Consider the following 22,822-nt stretch of genomic DNA (forward strand, 5'->3'; position numbering starts at 1 on the left):
AGATTTATAGGCTTTTGAATATGAAAGGAGTACAGTGTTACTGCAGGGAAGTGGTTCTGAGATTAAATGCAGCAATGATCTTATTGAATGACAGAGTGGGTATGAAGGGCCCACTCCTGGGTTCTATTTATATTTGCTTTTTCTGAGTTTGTGAGGTATTAAATTTAGTAACTGCAAGACATAAGGATTAATGTTCCGTTTCATGATCACCAGGTTTATTGCATGTGAGTTACAAGGGAGTATTGTGTGACAATGGTGAGGTAGCGCAATATTTTAATATTGAAGGATTTTGTTATAAAGTAAGCAATTGGGAATCTTGTAATTAGCAAGCTAAAATTACAGTGGCTTATTGAATCACTGTTAGCTGCTCTGTGTGGTATTGGCATTTATGAAACAACTATCCTGGGATTGAGCCTGTGGCGATTTGGATTACCTAAACTGATTACGTTCATTTCTGTGATAGTGTCTGAGGTAGCAATCATTTTTGTTATTTCATCCAAGTTATTAATAGTGGTTTATTAACATGTTTTTGGTACAGCATACAATCTGGCTCCTTTAGAACATTTTGGTACATTATCCTTTGCACTGTAATGGCTTTTGTCTACCATCTCGCCATACAAAACCTGTGTGAAGCAGTATAGAAAACAACCTATTTAAGGCATAAATTTTCCAAAATTATGTTGAATCTAAATGCTGCTGCTGTCAGTACCAAAATATTGTCCATGGATATATGTCAGTATTGCAAAACTTCCAGTGTGTGAAGCAGTGGCAAGTTGGAAATCAACTGTCTGTCTATCAGTATAATGTGTTTTGGTCATTGTGATCCAACCACCCTCATTATTTCAGTAACATTGCTTTTGCTTCTGTTGGAACCATTAAACATCATAGCAGTCAATTAATGTACTTAATCCATAAAAATGGGGATATTTTGACTTGTTTTCTGCTTTGCCCTTTTTAATATTCAGTTAGTAATGTCTGTGCATGCAATCTGCTTTCTTTCTGAGCTTTGGCTGTAGCTCAGTTGCTCTAAAATACAAATAACAGTACCTAGGTTGGTACATTGTTAGTTAAGTTTCATCACAGTACAGTTGCTTAGTGGATCTTTTATAACTCCGGTTAAAAGAGAAAAGAGAAGATGAAGTATTTTGGTTTTTGAAGTGAGTGCAGAGCACAAAATTGCTTCAAGACCATATTCTTATGTTGTTCTGGAATGACAGCAATAGCAAATGAAGTTTACATTGCAGAGTGCCTGCAGTTAGCATCTAATGAATCTATAGGATAAATGTGTGAATGGAACAGAGTTGTAAAAATGAAAGAAATTTGTTAAACAATATAGTTAATAATGGATGTGAAAATGTAATATATATATATATATTACATAAATAAGGAAATAGATTTTAATGTGCTTTTTGACAGGTTTATAAACTGCTTTAAAATGTATTCTTGTATGCTACCACCTCCCAGTGCAATAAAAGCAAAATTTAATGAACTTTGAATTGGCTAGTATAGTTTGCATAGTGCATTATCAATGTGAAATGTATATGCACAATCGATACTCAATTTGATTTGTCATTTGAAAATTAATATATTAAAAATATAATCATGAATATCATTGTCATCATCTCCATTATTGATATTAATTTGACATTCCATTTTTCCTGTCTTTTTGTTTTACACTAGTAAACCTATGCCATTCTTCCATCGTTGTGTCCCAGTGGATGGTGGCTGCAAAATCAATATTAAGGCTCTGACCACCTTCATCAGTTACAATAGTGTGTTGCAGAGAGTGATTACTGGAGTAATGACCAGCAAAGAAATTATAGTGGGACTTTGCTTAATGTCTCTAGGTAATGATTCTTGAATCTATACATTTTTGTTTTTTTTTTGAAAAGAAACATTTTGAGAAGGTGGTGTTATGTTATTGAATAATGTAATTTGAGCATGTGCATTGGTATGTTTAACAAATTATTTTGCCCGTGAATAAAACGTATTCTCTTTTTTTCCTAAAAAGGAAAACTTGACATTTTAAATGAGTCTTAAGTAAAGGGAAATTCTGAGTAACCACTGACATTGTATATGCATGTATTCTCTCCAGCTCAAAAGCCACTTTCTTTGTTTTTTGTTTGTTCACCACAAGTAATTTTGTTAGACCTTCAACTGGGAATGTAGAATCTTCTGATACTTTGATATGCTGTAGAAAAGTCTAATTCAGTCTTATTTCGTAAGTTGGGATAGGATGGATCAGCATTATAATAAAAATTATATAGAACTCTGTATAAAGAATTGAGAGTGGCTTTGTTACTCTTCGGGTTGGATTTCCATCAACTTAAATGCTTTGAAAGGGTTATTAATACCGATTTGTATTATTAGAATTAGTATCAAAGATAGGATAGAAGAATTTTGCTAAACAATGACTGTTAACATTTATAAAGTGCCTTTCATAACTTTATTGTCTCACAGGGATAGACAAGGAGCAAGGTTTAGTTGATGCAGATTGTAGATTGGGACTCAAATTCAGTTTTTATGATGTGTTCTATTTCTTGATCTAATTCTGATTGCTTTTTTTTTGCTACAAAAATGGGGAGATTTTTGAAATTGGTAGCCTGTAGATAATGTAGGTTGAGCTGAACTGTACTAAAATATGCCTTTTGTGTTTTATATTCTGTGTTTCCAGTCTTTTTGTTGTTGCAATTTGCGAGTGGGGGAGGAGGGGTTGATGTTCTTTGAATGGGTTCCGTGGTTCTTTGTTTCATGACTGTCTGTGGTGAAGATGAATTTCAAGGTTGTAGACCACATACATACTTTGATAATGAATGTTCTTTGAATCTTTGACACCTAATACATTTGAACTAGTTATATGGGGAATATTGCAGTCAATTTTAACTTCCACAAATATTGTGATAATGATCTTTCGGTCTGTTTTGATAAGGACCAGAATACCAGAGAGAGAGAGTTCTTCTTCCTTTGTTTTCAGTGGATGCCCATTTTATTTGCACTTGATGCTTTTGTTTGGCGGAGTACAGTTTAAGTTCAAAACAAACTTATTATCAAGGTACGTGTATGTTATCATATACAACCTTGAGATTAATTTCTTGTGGGCATTTATAAAAAAGAATAAAGCAATTTAAAAGAATAATGGAATTTCCAACAAACTATGCATACAGACTGACAAACAAGCAATGTACAAAAAAGACAAACTGCAATTAAAAAAAATAAACTGAGATCATGAGTCCTTGCAAGTGAATCTTTGTATTGCAGAATCAGTTTTGAGTGTTGTCAAGTTGAAATCAAAGGCATTGCAGCGCACAAATTATATATTGAGAGTAAAGATTTTGTTGTAAGAGAAAGACAGATCCTCTCTAAATGTCAAGCTTTTCCCATTTGGTTTTCCATTGCTCCTGCATTTGCTTCTGGGGTCTTGGAATTTGCACCCTTTTGATAATTGCTAACTTACTGCACTTCATGCATATTATGTGTTTATTGGTTTCGTATTTATTTTCTCTCCTTCTTAAAGGACTACTTTTGACAGAAGCTCAAATGCTTGGGAATCAAGCTTCATTTGTTGACTTAGCCAGAAATGCTGAACTCTAGTGCTCTCAGTACTCATTTGGCCCCCCAACTCTTCTATTAAATAACTAATAATATTACAAACCAGCTGACATTTAGAATGCAGAATAAACAGATTCAAGTAATTTTTAGCTCTGGACAGCTAAAGATTAAGTATCATGAAACTGGTTCTCATTCATCCTATTGAGGTTACATTCAATTAGCTCTCACTGTTCCTATGTTTGGGAATATAGAGAGGATGGCTAATAACTAAGCTGCTTGGGGATTCAGTTACAATAGTTATTATGAAAGTATAGGGAAAGCTGGTCCTGGAACCTTAGACAATTGGTTATCATTCTTGAACCTAGCAGCAAGAAGGATACGAATGGGGTAAACTCAGGATGTTGTGGTATTGTGGATGCCTGCAGGATCTTGCAGTTTGGGATTATTAAAGATTTCTACATAAAATAGAAATGAAATAGTTGTTCTAAGGCAAAAAATGTAAATCTCATGCAAATAAATCCAGATATTTATTTTACTTGCATTTATGAATTAGTTGGCACTAATTCATAGTACTGTTTGTCCAAGGGATCATGGGTCTGCTTCTGAACAATTGTGGCTATCTAAGTAAGGCTAACAGGTATCGTGTTGCTCAGTTCTTTTTATAACCACCCATACAATCACCCGCCCCCACCCCAAAGCTGTACCACTTGACTTCTAATGGAGTGGAAGCATTGTGGTGTCTCTTGTTTCTTCCCACGTAGTCCTGCTAAGGCAGGCAGTCAAGGCTGATCAGTGTAGCACTGGCTCTTTGATTGTAAAGGGTGTCTGCTCTTCCATTATGGTCTTTTCAGGTGGTGACCCCAGGTTCATTATTTAATCTGTCATTCAGTAGGTTTCAATAGGTACATTTAATGTCAGAGAAATGTATATAGTATACATCCTGAAGTTCTTTTCAGGATGTATACTGTATACAGAATGAATGTAAAGAATGAATGCTGTAAAGAATGAATGACAGTTAAATGTTAGAATCCCAAAGCACCCCCCCCAACTCCCCCCTGCCACGCATAAGCAGTAGAATGAAGGTATCAGTCAACATTTATTTATTTGTTTGTTTGTTTGTTTATTGAGATACAACACAGAATAGGCCTTTTTGTTGCTTTGAGTTGCATCCCCAGTTTAATCCTAGCCTAATCATGGGACAATTCACAATGCCCAATTAATCTACCAACTGGTAGGTCTTTGGACTGTGGGAGGGAAACCGGAGCACCCAGAGGAAACCCACGCGGTCGTGGAGAATGTACAAACTCTTTACAGGCAGGGGCAGGAACTGAACCCAGGCCCTTGGTACTGTAAAGCATTGTGCTAACCACTGTGCCTCCGTGCCGCCCCATGTAACTTAAGCCATGAAGGCGCTTTAGAATTTTTGTTCTAAAAATACCCATATTCATGATCAAACATATTTAACCTTGCTGATTTTGATCTGATAGAGCGTTGCATCCTTCTGCCTACATGTTCCCAGTGATTTTAATGGGCCTGCGCCTTTGGACTCCTGATATAGGGGGAGTATTCTTAAGCTGACACTAACTGGAGCTGAAGGTTGCATTTTAACCAATGTTTGGGATCTTCAGGAGTCATGCAGTCAAATGCTTAAAAGCTAAGATTTAAGCAGATTTGCCATTAAGTGTGATTTTTGGGTCCATCATTTTGTGTTTAACTTACACTTCCAAATTGTGTGCAGTTCCAGCTGTGCCTTGTTTGGTGTAAATTTAAACAAAAGTGCTGAGAATATAGTGTCATAAATAGAGAAGGATAGCAGTTTACCTTTGATACCATTTGGGTGAACTAATTAAATCTCTGAAATTATGTATTTCTACACATTACGTTGGGCAGCTGTGATTTGTTGGTGAAAAAAATTGTTTCAAACAAATTAATCACTAAAATTAGCTCCATAAAAATCTTTTTTGGATTTGCAAGCAAGTTTGTTCTCATTAAATATTTTAGTTTTGCAAATTTTCAGGTCAATATTTTTGCATTTGTACAGTGTGTGTAATTAAGGTCATTTTGCTGACCAAAGCTGTGGGAGTCTCAATCTGGATGGAACTGTGGGAACAGAAATTTGGCTTGTACCGTAGGCAGAAAAAAATTGTATTGACTTACTTTACATAAGTATTACTTTTACAAGTCTCGCAAGGTGAGGGATTACATTGAGTAATACCAGAGTGAATACAGATTGTTGTATAATGAGGCAGATCTTCGAAGCCATGTCAGCAGTGACGGGTCTGACAAGCTTAACAAGATTTTCTCTTCAGAAGCTTGATACTCCAGGCAACAGTTCTGATTCACTGTGCACCACATCTGGTGTGTGTGCTGGACTGGAATGTAAAGCTCTTCATACTACTTCCCGGGTCAATTTTCCTTCCCAGGTTTCATCAGTCCTCACAGTGCAGACCTGGGATTTAAAGCAGCACCTAGAAGGGAGGGAAGTGCCTTGACCTTTGTCCTTTTTAAAAGGAACATTTTCCACATGATATCCTGTAAACTTGGTGCAGGAGAATTGGGACCCTCACCAGCTAACTGGAGCACTGTAACTTAGTGATAATGTATTTGATTAAAAGTTATTCATCAAGTATTGCTAATGTCTGGATTAAAAATGTGAGATTGCTAGAAATAGTGATCTTCTTCATCTAGTCAAAAATATTCCCAGGCATCTATGTAACTGAATCAGGATCAGGTTTATTGTCACTGACATAGGTCATGATATCTGTTATTTGTGGCAGCAGTATAGTATATTAAAAAATTACTCTGTTACAATGAAATAAGAAATATAAGAGATAGTGTTCATGCATCATTCAGAAATCTGATGGTAGAGGAGAAGAAACTTAAAATATCAAGTGTCTGTCTTCAGATTCCTGTATCTCCTCCCTGACGAGAAGAGAACTTGTCCCAGGTGGTGAGGTTCCTTCATGATGGATGCCACCTTCTAGAGGCACTTGGCTGTTCAAGGTGGGCATGCTTGCATCTGTATAGTCTTAATAAACTCTTTCATGAAGAAATGCAAAGAAACTCCTATTCATCAGAGTTGGACAATTTGTCAGTTGATGGACTCACCCTTCAGTTTTTCTAGTGCATCAATAGCAGTATTTGCTATTCACTGTATTGAAAGTCTGAAACCTGTATTGACTTCAGAACCTTCAAGTATATGCTGAACATTTTTTAGCACAGGATATTTTCATTATGAAGGTGATGTTAATTGCCTGTCCAAGAATGTACAACAGTTACACTATAAGAAGCTCCCACTGTGATATGCAATTCAAATAAGTTGTAAAATAATTCTTTAAAATGGCAGTTCCTGCTACTTTTGCTTTCAGCACTTGGGAAAAGGACAGAAAAGGATGAAGTAGGGAACTGTTGCTCGAGAAAGAAAGGCAAAGAGAGTATCAGCCAAACAGTGGAAGATTAACAGAGAGGGAATGGAAAAACAATTTTTTTTAAACTAGGACTGATTTGCACCTGAATGTTTGTAGAATTGTTTAATAAGGAAAGTGTTAAGTTATGGTAAAGTAATAACCCGAGGTAAGTGCAATTGTTTAATAAGGTACGAACAATCTCACCTGGACCCTCAACATCATCTCTCAAGTCAAGAAAGCACATCGGCAACTCCATTTCCTGAGGAGATTGAGAGTAGCAAGCACCACCCCCCCATGATTTTATATGTACACCATTGAGTGTCCTGACCAGCTGATTATCATTTGATAATGGGAATTGCAAAGCATCTGACCTCAAGACCCTACAAAGGAATGTGAGAACTGCTGATAGGATCATCAGGATCTCTCTTCCACCCATCTGAAATATTTATCGGGAGCTCTGCATATATAGGACCCTTAGCATTGTCAAGGATCCTTTCCATCCATCCCACAACATCTTTGTCTATAACATTAGGATAAAGACAGTTAGGGTGAGAAACAGCTTCTTCCCCCAGACCATGAGTCTACTGAACTCCCTGCCACCACCCAGGTCACATCACATATGAAATGCCACTGGAGTTGTACTGTTTACCTTTTAACTTGTGTTGTAAATGCACCTTGTACTAAATATCAATCTTCTGGAGTATATTGTATTATTTGTTAGTTTATTTGTGGTAATATATGTGTGTGTGTGATATGTACTGTGTCATACACATTGCACCTGAAATACTGTATGTACTGAGTCAAACGATAAAACTCAACAGCAAAGTCTTGTTTCATTGTTTTGTTCAAAGACGTAAGTTATTTGATGCAAATTTTTATTTGACTGTTATTTAGAGGTACCCTGTGGTCATAGGGAGAATGTATGAACTCCTTACAGTGGTGGAATTGACCCCGGGTCACTGTTGATATCATAGCATTGCACCTGATGTGCCTAATACCATGGTCGCTGAGTGTAAGTTTGTGGTCTGCTTTTGTAGCCCGTCCACTTTAAGGTTCATTGTGTTGTGCATTCAGAGATGCTTTGCTGCACACTGCAGTTCTAACGCATAGTTATTTAAATTACTGTTGCATTCCTGTCATCTTGAACAGGTCTGGCTATTGTCCTTTGACCTCTGTCATTAACAAGGTGTTTTCACCCACAGAACTGTTACTCACTGGATTTTTCTTTGTTTTTCACACCATTGCCTGTAAACTCTAGAGACTGCTGTGTGTGAAAATCCCAGGAGATCAGTTTCTGAGATATTCAGATCACCCCGTCTGGTACCCATTCCGTGGTCAAAGGCACTTAGATCATATTTCTGAATGTTTGGTCTGAACAACAACTGGTCCTTTTTGACTATGTTTGTAAGCTTTTATGCTTATAGTTGATGCCTCATGATTTGCTGATTATATGTTTGCAATAACAATCCGGTGTACCTAGTAACATGGCCACTAGGTGTATCTTAAGTTGAAATAAGTTGTTAGGATTCCAGGGAAGGGACCAAGAACTTCCATAGGTTACCTCTGCCAAATTTATCTTTTGTTTGATTGGTCAAGATTAAAGCTCAAGTTTATAGAGGAAGAAAATTTAATAATCCATCCATTGTCTTCATCCCTAAAACTTATTGAATTGTACAGGACATAGCTATAAAAATTCTTTGCAATCTACTCATCAGTGTTGCTGATCCACCATTATGGTTCAGTTCTTTACAGTGTTTGTATTCATGTTTTTCAGTATTGTCGATGTTGTTAATGGTAGTAATCAGATACATCTCCAAAGTGCTAGTTTGGATCCTTGCAATTCTCACAATTATTGGTTCAATTGGTAAGTCGATTCTAATAAGTAACTAAAGATATTTGATAAATCTGATCTGAACATTTGATTTCAATATGTTTGTATTTTCAATTAAACATAATGAGGGAACATTTTGATACATAGCACTTTATAACTAACTATTACTGAGAAGAACTAACATAGAACTTTAAGATAAAAAGGAACTGATATATTTTATTGAAGTGTCAGGTCATGCCAGAGTTCCAATTTAAAGCACAAATTGCACCTTTGTTGTTCTCAATATAGGAGTACCACACGGCTTTTCAATTTCTTTCATGTTGTTCATGCTATTCTCTTTCATCTCCCAAATTTTTGTCAGCATTGGCTGTGCTTTCTGCCTCCCCTCATCACTTGTAGGACATAATTTTTTCCCAGCTAAATGTTGCATTACGTTTGATTTCAGTAAAAGATTCAATTTCACACATTACCTGTTGTTCACTGAAACTAGATACTTTCCTGAACCAGAATGCTATTGGATTTGAATTTATTCATGGTCCACTCAGAAACTCTTAAGCCCTTTTAATTTTGTTAATTTCTTAAATAAAGTTTTTGACCTTAACTCCAACACACGCTCCCCACCTCCACTCCACCCCTTCCCACCCTACCTCTCATTTCAGGTGGCACAGCTGTCCTTTGGTATTTGTATGCTGATCATAAAAAAGCACTTCAAAAGGGGCCGAAGCAGAATGATGTGGGAGAAGATAATGTTAAAGCCTTATTTGTGTATGCCATTGCTGCAACAGTTATCACAGTGAGTTTTCCATTTAAAATTAATTGTGACTGATTTCAAAGAAATAATAGAATGACTTAAGAATTGAGAGCTTTTACCTGCAAGAAAAAATGGAATGGATTGCTTTGGGTAAGACAAGTCTTAATGTATAACCTCCTAAATCAGAGGTTCCCAACCTGGGGTCGGCAGAGCCTTTGGTTAGTATTAAGGTTCCGTAGCATAAAAAAAGATTAAGAGCCCTGTCCTTGAGATTCACTAAACTATGAAAGGGTTGGAGAGACTAAACATGGAGAATGTTTTACCATTTCTGGACAAGGCTAGCATCAAGGGCAATAAGCCTATGACTGTCAGTAATATATCTCATAACTAATGAATGAGAAACTTGTTTACCTAGAGAGTACTAGGAATATGGTTATAGTGATGATGTGGAGTAGTTAAATCCAGATAAGACATAGACAAATGTAGGCTTGAATGAAGCAGTGTTAAAACAGTAATGTTGATGTGAGCCTGTTGGTTATTTTTGTTTTAGAAATATGGAATGTTTTCTAATACTTCTTAGCTGACATTCAGGGGGTCTGGCTTTGGTAACAGGCAAACCCCAATCTTTCCTTTGCTGGCGACAATGGCTACTTCAGGGGGTGGGATTTCCTCACAGAATCCTGCAGCCTGATGGTTTCTCAGACCACGTCACCAGACTCCAAATGAGATTGGCCACATCTGTTCCTCATAAGTACAAGAGTGGGTAGACTGCGTGCGCCTGGAATGGTATGACGTAATCTAGCACTGTGCACTGAATGCCTTCTTCGAGTTAGAAATTTCTCCATCTGAGATATTACAGGGCAGAATCTGTTTTATTTTCTCTATGTCATAATTGTGGATGAGTATTTCATATGATGTTATCTGTGACCCTGTCTAATCATGTGTCAGTTGCGAAGAGTGAAAAGAGCAAGATTGTGAGGTCAATAATATTGAATGTAATGCTGGGCATGGCAGAGGGGTGTGGCAAAGGCTATATTTATGTGGGATAGGAATCTCTAGGGAATTTGTGTAATAGTGCTGACCAATTGATTTAGCAGTTTGATTTTTGCTGCAGATTCCAGGAGGAGTAGTCTCTTATGTCTCTTACTTTTTTTGGAGGAAGTGAACTCGTCCACAGGTGGGGAGAAATCACCATTTTGATGGGACTTAATGCAAAATAGGTTATGAATTTCTAGTTTCAGGTGTACTCTTGGGAAGCTTTCAGGAAGGGTGTTGGGGTACTGAGATTTAACCACGTAGGATGGCTTCTTTTGTCATTTAACAAAGACAATCAGTAGTAGCCGCTGCAGTAGCACTTGAGTTGAGTTTGATGTTCTCCTAAGGGCTTGTATATTTGTGGGTCCTCGGGTAGCTGTAGACTCCGATCCAATATCCAGTTATCCTGATGCAGTGAGGGCAACAACAAGAGGTGGCTGTGGTTAGTGGTTTCGTCCTTTGGTTGTTCAGTCTCTCCTTTCACAGCTGCCGCTTGTTCTCTTTGGCACGGTTGAGATCAATCTCATGTATCTACTAAGTTCAATGTCTGCTCAGTTTTTAGATGTAATTTTGCATTTCTTCAGGCTGATTTTGATATCTATGAAGCATTTCCTTTGCCGACTAGGGGCTTGTTGACCTTAATTCAAATGGGTGTAAGGGATCTGTTTGGGGAGGCGTAAGTTAGGTATCCGGATGACATTACCTATCCATCAAAGTTGGTGTTGCTTTATTGTGATGGAGATGCTGCTGATGTTGGCATAATGTGCCAACCTTCCAGATGATCCTCAAAATCTTTCATAAAGTTCTTTGGTGGCTCCAGTTTCTGCTGTAGGTGGTCCAGGATTCAGCTCCATACAAGAATACAGAATGGTCAACTGCTCTATGGATCAAATGTTTTGTTGTGACTTATAGGTCACAGTCTTCAAAGTCTCTTTTCCTTAATGTTGCAAAGGCTCCACTGGCACTATGCAGCTGATGGTTGATCTCTGAGGCGATGGCTGCTTTTAAGGAGAGAATGCTGCAATCTTTAATACACGCTAAGCAGATATTTGGCATTGGATCACTTATGCTGATAGGAGCCTCGAGTTTGTTGTTATCACACTTCTCAAGGCCATTAATGATAGTATATTAAAGTGAGAACAGTAAAGGTCACAAAATTTGTGTGCTAGCTATTAGGTGCTGCCATTATTAACATAGAGTAGTCAGATGTGGGAATTTAGGACACCTGACAGTTTCGTTGATGGCTACATCTGAGAGAAGTGCACCCAACTTCAGTGCTTGACTGAACTGGTCAAGCAGTTGGAGCTGGAGTTGGATGTACTCAGGATCATTCAGGAGGCTGAAGATATTACAGATGAGACTTCTGAAGAGGTGGTCACACCCAGAGTACAGGCTTTGGACTGCAGCTGGGTGACCACCAGGAGAAGTAAGGGGATTAAAAAGTCAGTGCAGGGTTCGTCTATGACCATTCTCCTCAGGAATAAGTAATCTTCTTTGGATACTGCTGGGGGGCGGGGGGGATGGTGTAGGGAATGACCCATCAGATAATGGCAGCAGTAGTCAGGCTGATGGCACTGTGGCTGGCTCTGAGGCTCGACAGGAAAGGTAAAGGCAGGCAAGGTAGTAGCTATAGGGGCCAGAAGGGAGATACAGTGGCTGCAAAAGAGACACTAGGATGCTGTGTTGCCTCCCGGTTGTTATGGTCCTTAATGTATTGGAGCTACTGCAGGATACTCTCAAGGGGGAGGGGGAGCAGCCAGGGGTTGTGGTGCATAATGACACCAATGACATAGACAGAAAAGGGGAAGAGGTCCTATACAGTGAATATATAGTTAGGGAAGAGGCTGAAGAGAAGGACCCGCAAGGTTGTAATCTCCGGATTACTCTCAGTGCCATGGGCTAGTGCAGGTGGGAATGGGGTGAAAGCACAGATGAATGAGTGGCTGCGGAGATGGTGAAGGGGACGAAGTTTTGACTTCTTGGATCATTGAAACCTTTTTGGGGGAAGGGGTGACGTGTACAAGAGAGAGGGGTGGCACTTGACGGAGTGGAACCAATATCCTGGCCAGGAAGTTTGCTGATGCTCGGGAGAGCTTAAACTAGTTTTGCAGAGGGCTGGGAACCGGAGCACCAGTTCAGTAAGTGAAGAATCGGACAGGAAGGTAGATGTCAGGGAAAATATTGAAAGGCAAAATGGAAATAACTGGTATGATGGGTTGGATAGTTTGAAGTGGGTATATTTTAATACTAGGAGTGTTATGGGTAGGGGTGATGAACGTAGAGCATGGATCAGTACATGAAACTACGATGTTGCGGCCATTACTAAAACTTGGTTGAGAGACGTGCAAGAATGAGTGATTAATGTACCAGGTTTTCGAAGTTTTAGAAAAGATGGAGGAGGAGATAAAAAGGAATGGTGGGGAGTTGCACTTCTAATCATGGACAATATCATAGCTGCACTTGAGAGACATAACAGTGGGGTCAGACATTGAGTCCATTTGAGTAGAACTCAGGAATAGAAAGGGTGCAATCACACTGATATGATTGTACTACAGACCCCCAAATGGCCACCGGGGCATTAAGGAACAGATATGTAATCAGATTAAAGAAATGTGTAAAAATAATATTGTTGTTGTCATGGGAGATTTTAACTTCCCTAATATAAACTGGGACCTTCTTAATGCAAAGGGTTTACATGGAGCAGAATTCGTTAAGTGTATCCAAGAAGTTTTCTTAAGTAATTATGTGAATGGTGCTATGAGAGGACGGACTTACTGGTCCTGGTGTTGGGTAATGAGCCTGGCCAGGTGACTGACCTTTCAGTGGGTAAACAGTTAGGGAACAGTGACCACAACTTCTTAACTTTCAGGACAACTATAGATAAGGATAGGTATGGTTCTTTTAAATTGGAGTAGGGCAGATTACGAAGGCATTAGGCAGGAACAAAAAAGTGTTAATTGCGAACACCTTTTCTCCGGCAAGTCCACATCAGACATGTGGAGGGTGGTTAAAGATCAATTGCACAAAGTACAGGAAAGATATGTTCCTGTTAGAAGGAAGGACGGGGATGGAAAGATGAGAGAACCTTGGATGTCCAGAGAGGTGATGAATTTAGTTAAGATAAAAAAGGAAAAGTATGTAAAGCTTTAGAAATTAGGATTAACCGAAGCACATGAGGAGCATAGAGAAGCAACAAACGAACTGAAGAAAGGAATTAAGAAAGCCAGGAGGGACCGTGAAAAATCCTTGGCAAGTTAGATTAAAGTGAATCCTAAGTCATTCTATACATACTTCAAAAGGATAACTAGGGACAGGGTGGGAACACTCAAGGATAAAGGGTGGAACATTTCCTTAGATGTGGAGAATGTGATCGCGGTACTTGATGAGTACTTTACTTCAGTATTTATCAGGAATTCAGTGCTGAGTGTATAAATACATTAGAGTGTTTAGAAGTCAAGGGGGAGAAAATGTTGGGCCTCTGATGAGTATTAAGGTGGATAAGTCCCCAGTGCTTGATAGGATTTACCCCAGGTTATTGAAGGAGGCAAGAGATAAGATTGCTGAACTCTTGACCAGTATGTTCATGTCCTCTCTAGCCACAGGCGAGGCCCTGGAGGACTGGCGAGTGGCTAATGCTACACCTCTGTTTAAGAAGGGAACCAGGGAAAATCCTGGTAAATGTAGACCAGTGAGTCTCACATCAGTTGTAGGAACATTACTAGATAAAATTCTTAAGGATAGGATATATGAGCATTCAGAAACCCAATTAGGGAGAGCCATTATGGCTTTGTATGTGGCAGGTCATGCTTTACCAACCTGACTGTGTTTTTTTGACAGGGTGACGAGAGAGATTGATTAGGGTAGGGCAGTGTGTGTTGTCTACATAGATTTTTATTAAGGCGTTTGACAAAGTTCCTCATGGGAGGCTAATCCAGAAGATTAAGATGCATGGGGTCAGTGGTGGATTGGCTGTTTGGATTCAGAAATGGCTTGTGCATAGAAGACAGAGGGTAGTGGTTGAAAGGACTTGTTTGAGCTGGAGGTCTGTAATTAGTGGAGTTTCACGTGGATCTGTGCTGGGACCTTTGCGGTTTGTGATGTATATAAGTGACTTGGATGAGAATGTAGATGGGTGGGTTAGGAACTTTGTGGATGATAGCTAGAATCGTGGAGTTGTGGATAGTGTGGAAGACTGGCAAAGAGTACAGCACAATTTGGATCAGTTACATATCATCATCATCATGTGCCATGCCCAGTCTGAGCTTTGACTGCCATGGCTCACACACTCCTGATTCGAGTCAAGTGGATCAATTCATTGGTATTCATTTCCAGTTCTCTGGCTGCTGTCTCCATCATCATATCAGTTACATATATCGGCAGAGAAATGGCAGATGCAATTTAGCCCAGATAAATGTGCAGTGTTGCACCTTGTAGGGAAAATGCAAGGCGACAGTACACTGTTAAGGGTAAGACTTTTAACAGTGTAGCTGAGCAGAGAGATCTTGGGATCCAAGTTCATAGCTCCTTAAATATGGCTCGATAAGATGGTTAAGAAGGCTTATTTGCTTTTATTAGTTGAGGCCCTGACTTCAAAAGTCAAGCGGTTATGTTGCAACTTTATAAAACTCTGGTTAGGCCACAAATAAAGTATTGCATACAGTTTCGGTCACTCCACTACAGAAAAGATTTTGAGGCTTCGGTGAGGGTGTAGAAGAGGTTTACCATATGCTGCCTGGTTTAGATGGCATGTGCTATATCACAAGAGGCTGGAGAAAGTTGGGTTGTTTTCTCTGAAGCACAGGAGATCTGATAGAGGTTTACAAGATTATGAGAGGCATAGATAGAGTTGACAGAGAGTATCTGTTTCCCAGGGTTGAAATACCAGAGGGCATGCTTTAAGAGGATGTTGGTTCAAGGGGGATGTGAGGGATAAGTTTTTTCACTCAAGAGAGTCATGGATACCTGGAATGCACTGTATGGTATGGTGGTAGAGGCAAATACATTAGAAGCTTTAAAGAGATGTTTGGATAGGCACATGGATGTAAGGAAGATGGAGGGATTTGAACATTGTGTGCATAGGAGGGATTAGTGTTTGGGTGTTTTTGATTTGTTTTTTTTTAGCTGGTTCGGCACAACATTGTGGGCTGGATGGCCTGTTCCTGTTGCTGTACTATGTTTTATTCTGGAGAATAGTTTTTGTTGGATCACTGTGCTGGGTGCAGTAGGGTGCAGACCTTTGGTAGTTGAAAAAATATTCCTTTCAGTTGCCACCATTTTTTTCTTTATAATCGCAGATATGACTTGCCATATATTCTCATATGCAATGTGCTTTGAGTGAAACAGGTTTTGGCTTCATTGCAACAACCGACCTTCATTTGAAACTAATGAGCTGAAGATTCCCTGTCCTTGATTTCTACTATAGTCAAAAGTTCTTTTAGTTTCAGTTAAGTAATTAACAGATTCCTCTTCCTTCTGCTCCCAAATATCTTGGACTAAGTCTCATTTGGTGGACAGAAGGTTGGGCTTTAAAATTTCCTCCAAGTCTTCAGATGCTTTTAAGTCCGGTATAGGCCTTAAGTCAATACAAGTTTCATATTATCCTGGAAGTCTGTAGAAATTCTTGCATCTGTTGTAAGTAGTTTAAACAATATGACAGGATAGTGTCTTGCCTTTTAGGGGGCTAATGAATTGTACTTCAATGCATTGCTGCTCCTCCACTGTTATTCATTCATATTAGAAGCATGGACAATGAAAGGAAACTAATTTATAATCTATTATTTTGTAGGTTGTTTTACTGCTGTTAATGCTAATAATGAGGAAGCGTGTGGCCCTTACAATTGCCTTGTTCCATGTGGCAGGAAAAGTGTTCACTCACATTCCACTTCTCATGTTTCAATCACTCTGGACCTTCATTGCCTTGGCACTTTTTTGGGTCTATTGGATTGCAGTGCTGCTGTTGTTGGCCACAGCAGGTAGGGTTATACCTGTTCAGAATTTATTTCTGTAACCTAAGTTGTCATATTTTTGTTATTTTCTTCAGTTCTTCCCATTCTTGTATGGAACATCTGAGCATCCTTGCACGCAATAAACAGATTCCAAGAAATGTTTTCATATTTACTCTTTGTAGAAATTGATGGGACTTTTGTTTGTAAAAAACAATTAAAGATCTTTGTGAAGAGCAAATTGTGGATTATATTTGTACATTTTTGTTTTACATAGGGATGATGAATATCCCGAGTTAATAAGACTTGTGTGTAGTAAAATGAATTTGGATCAATCTTTCATCCTCTGAGACTTCAAATTATAGTGTTTTTACCCGTACAACTGTAGGGAGAGAAAAGAACTAGGAAATTCAAGCCTAATCCTTTTGCATGCTTAATTGTAGATAATTTGTAATTGTATTTCATTGCTAAGAAATAGTTTTCCTTATAGAGTCGCAGAACATACAACAGCACAGAAACAAGCCCTTCGGCTCATCTAGTCTGTGTTGAGTCATTAATCTGCCAAATCATATCGACATGCACCCACCTGCACCATAGCCTTTCATACGTTTCCCATCCAAGTACCTATCCAAATTGTTCTCAAGTATTGACATCGACCCCTCTTCCACACTCTCATCGTCCCCTGAGTGAATATTTCACCTTCCACTCTGAACCCTTGTTCTAGTCTCACTAAACCTCAGTGGAAAATGCCTGCTTACATTTACCCTGCCTATACCCCTCATAATTTTGAAAACCTCTATCAAATCTCCCCTCAGTCTTCTACATTCTAGGGACTAATGTCCAAGCCCATTCAATCTTTACATATAACTCAGGTCTTCTAGACCCAACAACATACTTGTAATTTTTAAAAAATTCTTTCAAGCTTATTTACATCTTTCCTGAAAGTAGGTGACTAAAACTGTACGTGATACTTCAAATTAGACTTTACCAATGTCTTATACAATTTCAACATAACATTCCAACTTCTGTACTTGATACATCGATCTATGAAGGTCAATTTACCAAAAGCTTTCCTTATGACCCTACCTACCTGTGATGCCACTTTCAAGGAAGTAGATACCTGTTCTATTAACTCCTCAGTGCCTTACTGTTCACCTACTCTCTTTGGTCCTCCCGAAGTGCAACACCTCATACTTGTTTGCATTAGATTCCATTTACCATTTTCCAGCTGGTCCAGATTCCGCTGTATTGGGTCCATGACCTCGCTGCTGCATTGCCTCACATCTATAGGCTCTGTGTCCATCTCCCGAATAAATACAGATGTAAAAAATCCATGCCTACATTGCCACTTCGATCTTCCAGAGGACCAATTTTGTCCCTTGTTACACTTTTGCTCTTAATATATCTGTAGAAGCTCTTAGGATCCTCCACCTTGTTTGCTAGAGAAACATCACGTCTTCTTTTAGCCCTTCTGATTTCCTTCTTAAGTGCTCTCTTGCATTTCTTATACTCCAGTTCAGATGCAAACCATCCCTTCTGTACAGTTCCACCTTCTCTGGAAGATAGCCCAATGATCCAAAAATCTGAAAACAGCCCTCCTGCACCAACTTCTCAGCCATGTGTTAAACTGTAAAACCTTTCTATTTCTGGCCTCACTAGCATGTGGCATGGGTCACAGTCCTGAGATTGCATCACTAGAGGTTCTGTCATTTAACTTAGTACCCAACTCTCTGAACTAACTTTGCAGGATCTTTTCTCCCATCCTACCCATGTCAATGGTACCGACGTGGACCACGACTTTTGGCTGCTCACCCTCCCACTTAAGACTGCTGTGGACTCGATCTGTGGTATCCCTGACTCAGGCGCCCGGGGATAACAACCCATCCACGAATCTTGTTCACATCCACAGAGACTCCTTTCTGTTCTCCTAATCAACAAATCCTCAATCACTACAGCTCGCCTTTTCTCCCTCTTTCCTTCACAGCCACATAGCTAGTCTCATTACCAGAGACCTACTCACTGTGGCTTCTCGCTGATAGGTCATCCCCTCCAACATTACCTAAAGTGGTATACTTATTATTAATGAGAGGAACAGCCACAGAAGTGCTCTGCACTGGTTGCTTATTCCCTTTCTCTCTCTTGACCGTCACCAGCTACCACCTCATGCAACTTAAGGCTGACTACCTCCCTGTAGCCCCAGCCTATCACCACCTCATTCTCCTGTATGGCCCAAAGGTCATCATGCTGCAGCTCCAGTTCATCACCATGAACAGAAAAAAAAACTTAATAGAAACTCACCCAGGCCTGTTGAGCCAAAACCAGACTACTCACACGATGGCTGCGCCCACAGTAGTCAATCCGATTACATCTCCTTTCTGTTTATTGGCTCAGTTAATCACTCCCAACAAGATTTGCAGTTTTCAAATGGCTCTCACCCTGCAAGATGTTGTTGTCTCACTTGCTACTTCAAATGGAGACCACACCTGATGAGACTTGTTCCACTTGTTTCTAAGCCTTCATTATGCACCATCTTCAAGCCATAATTAGTAAGTTGCAGTGATGGAGGAAATGGTGTAAAGCACAAGATTAGGAATTTATTCTTTAAACACAGAAATCAGATAACATACTACCGTTTGCAACAGCCAATTTGGACAAAATTGAATGCAACTCCACTTTTTCAATGTCGGGGTAGGCCCATTGTCTCTGCCTGCTCCTGACCCACTGAACTCATGTCTGCATACCTCGACTCCATTCTATCCCCCTTGGTTCAGTTTATTCCTACTTACATATGTTGCACTTCATATTCTCTCAATCACCTCAACATCTTTCAATTCTCTGTCCCAGACCGCCTGATTTTTACCACAGATGTCCAGTCTCTATACACCTCTATCCCCCCATCAAGAATGCCTTAAAGCTCCCCGCTTCTTTCTCAACAAAAGACCCAACCACTTCCCCTCCACTACCACCACCCTCCATCTGGCAGAACTGGTCCTCACCCTCAACAGTTTCTCCTTATGCTCCTCCCACTTTCTTCCATCTCAAGGGGTAGCCTTGGGCACCCACACAGGCCCTAGCTATACCTGCCTGTTCATTGGCTATATAGAACAGTCCATGTTCCAAACCTTCCCAGGTACTGCTTCCCAATTCTTTCTGTACTACATTGACAACTGCATAGATGTTGCTTCATTCATTCATGCTGAGCATGTCAATGTCATCAACTTTGCCTCGAACTTCCACCCTACCCTTAAATTTACTTGGTCCATTTCTGACAACTGTCTCCCCTTTCTCAATCCCTCTATCTCCATCTCTGAAAACAAACTGTCTACCAACATCTTTTATAAACCTAACAATTCCCACTGCTAATTTGACTGTACCTTTTTCCACCCTGTCTCCTGTAACAACGCTATTTCCTTTTCTCAGTTCCTTCAACTCTGCTACATCTCTCGCCAGGATGAAATTTTCCTTTCCAAGACATCAGAAATAGCGTCCTCCTCTTCCAAAGAATGGTTTAGTGTGCACCTATACCATTGATGCTGCCCTCACCCGCATCTCCTCCATTTCCCTGACGTCCACGCTCATTCCATCTTTCCATTTCCTTAACAGGGATAGAGTTTCTGTTGTCCTTGCCTACCACCCCATGAGCCTCCACATTCAACACATTATTCTATGCAACTTCCGACTTTTTAAACAGGATCCTACCACCAAATATATTTTTACCTCCCCCCCCCCCACTCTCTACTGTCTAGAGGGGTCATTCCCTCTGTAATTCCTTTGTCCATTCCAGTATTTTTTTCCCTTCCCTCTTCCCTCTTCTATTTTCCTCTCTGGTCTCTTACCTTTTCTCTTCAGCTGCCTGTCATCTCCCCATGCTTCCCTTCATCCACTCACTGAACTTATGCATTACCTTCAGTTGTGCATTTAATATTTCAATAATATTTAAATAATTTTGTGTGTGCGTGATAGTGTTAGTGATTGTGCTTGTGGGTCCAGGATAGGACTGTATAGTCATCAAAGATCTCACTGTTAAAGGAGTAGAAGTCATCATCGGATTTTGATGGAGAACCGAAGAGAGAGAGAGAGTGTGTGTGTATACATATTTATTTCCCTTGAATTAGTTTAATGTTTTGAAGTTACAAAACGTAACACCTTCCATCTTTTAATTGTAATTCTTGGTTCTCCAACTTTTTGCTTTCGTTGTTCTTAACTGCCATTTGCTCTGGCAGTACATTTGTGCATTTGATTCATTTTCAAAATGTGCAACTGAACTTGAAACTGCAATTTGTTTCTTCTGCTCCCACTCCCCACTACCACCTTCTCCATTCTAGGCTATCCTGAGAAAGAAGACAAAGGTTATGTTGAATTTAAAGTTTCTGGCCCTCTGCAGTACACTTGGTTTTATCATTTAGTTGGCCTCATTTGGATCAGTGAGTTCATACTGGCCTGTCAACAGATGACTATAGCTGGCGCTGTAGTAACTTACTATTTCACAAGGTAAAAGCTTGATTGGAAATTAAAACATATTTGATTATATTTAACCAAGTGACATTGTTGATCTCATATTTGTAAATGTAATAATTCACTTGTAGACTTCTGCATGTGTTTCAACACCATTAGTTTGCTGTGGCTCTCAAGCTTGCTATGAGCATAAGAAATGCAGCAGTCACTGGGGAGCTAGGTGCCACAAGGAAGGTAGCAGCATTATCTGCTGAGTCAATGCTGCTGTTCATATATCTGCTGCATAAATCTGACACTATTGTACCATGTGACACATCTTTGGTGTATCACTATTTTGTACCCTTAGTAGATCTGATAATTAATAGGCCACACACTCTGCATTCTTACTGAATTGCAAATTTTGTATTCTGTCCTGATGTCCTCTGCCACTTATTGTGGAATTATGTAAGTGGGGAAACTGTTTTGCTTTTGGATTTAATCTTGCTGACAATTGCATAATTCTAGATTGTTGTTTTTGCTGTCAAACTATTAAGCCAGCCTTCTTCCGAAACCAGTTCTATCAAACTAGCCTTTATGCTTCCATTTTGTAAAATTGTTATTGGGGAATAAACACAATTTGTGATACAAGTAATGCATCAATGTTTGTTCAAGATTTAAGATTGTTTACTGTCATTTCTTGTATAAAAGTATAAGCAGAACACAATAATAATATTAAGAAAACACACAATAAATATAAATACTTAAGATAGCTTATATGCATAGATTATATGTCCATAAAGTGATGCTAGGCTCATGAGGTGGGGAGGGTGGGAGGGGAGGGAACGTCGACTCAGACCACGAGAGGCCTGCGTCGGGCATTTTCATTCCTTCAAGGCGCAGATTGGAAGTCTGTGTGGGGCGCTACTCCTCGCACAGACTAGAGCAATGTGTGATTAAGTGCCTTGCTCAAGGGCACAAACACGCTGCCACAGCTGAGGCTCGAACTAGCGACCTTGAGGTAACTAGACGAACACCTGAACCACCTGGCCACATGCCCAACAACTCATGAGGTGACTCACTGGAAATAATAAAGTAGTGGTGGAGTTGGTGGGTGGAGGTGTTGATCAGTCTTGCTGCTTGGAGAAGATAACTAGTTTTGAGTCTGGTGATTGTGGTGTGGATGCCCCTGTAGCCTCTTCCCTGAAGGGAATGGGACAAACAATTTATGTGCAGGACATGTGGGATTCTTTACAATGTGGTGTACATTGTATGTTTCTGTACATTGATTTCTGAAGTTATTGTATTTCCTGAGGATTGTCATGGAATGAATCGACAATGTTGATTTTCTATGATTCGTAGCACATGCAGAATTGAAAAGTGCTAGCTTATTGGGGAGTGGTACAAAATTCAGCCCTATCTAGTTCGATGTTTCAGGTAGTTGTGGGTCTGATATTTTTAAAATATGGAACACATGGGATGGCATGGTAGCATAGTGGTTAGCACAGCGCTTTACAGTACAGGCGTCCAGGATTCAATTCCCACTGCTGCCTGTAAGGAGTTTGTATGTTCTCCCTGTGACCGCTTGGGTTTCCTCTGGGCATTCCTGTGTCTTCCCACAGTCACTGATTGGTCATTGTAAATCATCCTGTGACTAGGCTGGGATTAAACTGGGGGGTTGCTGGGTGGTGTGGCTCGAAGGGCCCACTCTGCGCTGTATCTCAATAATAACAATAAAATGTAAATGAGCTGAAAGCATAAATGTAAAAAACAATTGAAAATTCTGATTTAACTTTTCAATCCAAATTGATAATCCCATTCAACAATGGGGTTGTACTAGGTGATCAGCTTTGGCTGTTAGAAAGCTAAGAGGCAT

At 39.6% G+C, this 22,822-nt stretch overlaps 1 protein-coding gene across 1 annotated transcript in view; it reads left to right on the forward strand.

The window, feature by feature from the left end:
- Positions 1–22,822, forward strand: part of LOC140197765 (choline transporter-like protein 1) — a 95,667-nt gene that overhangs the window by 53,607 nt on the left and 19,238 nt on the right. The window contains exons 6-10 of the mRNA XM_072258198.1: positions 1,681–1,847; positions 8,731–8,820; positions 9,447–9,580; positions 16,359–16,545; positions 20,841–21,006. Coding sequence (XP_072114299.1) covers positions 1,681–1,847; positions 8,731–8,820; positions 9,447–9,580; positions 16,359–16,545; positions 20,841–21,006 — 744 coding nt within the window. The remainder of the gene's footprint in view (positions 1–1,680; positions 1,848–8,730; positions 8,821–9,446; positions 9,581–16,358; positions 16,546–20,840; positions 21,007–22,822) is intronic.

Source organism: Mobula birostris, chromosome 5, assembly GCF_030028105.1.
Source record: "Mobula birostris isolate sMobBir1 chromosome 5, sMobBir1.hap1, whole genome shotgun sequence".
Lineage (NCBI taxonomy): Eukaryota > Metazoa > Chordata > Chondrichthyes > Myliobatiformes > Myliobatidae > Mobula > Mobula birostris.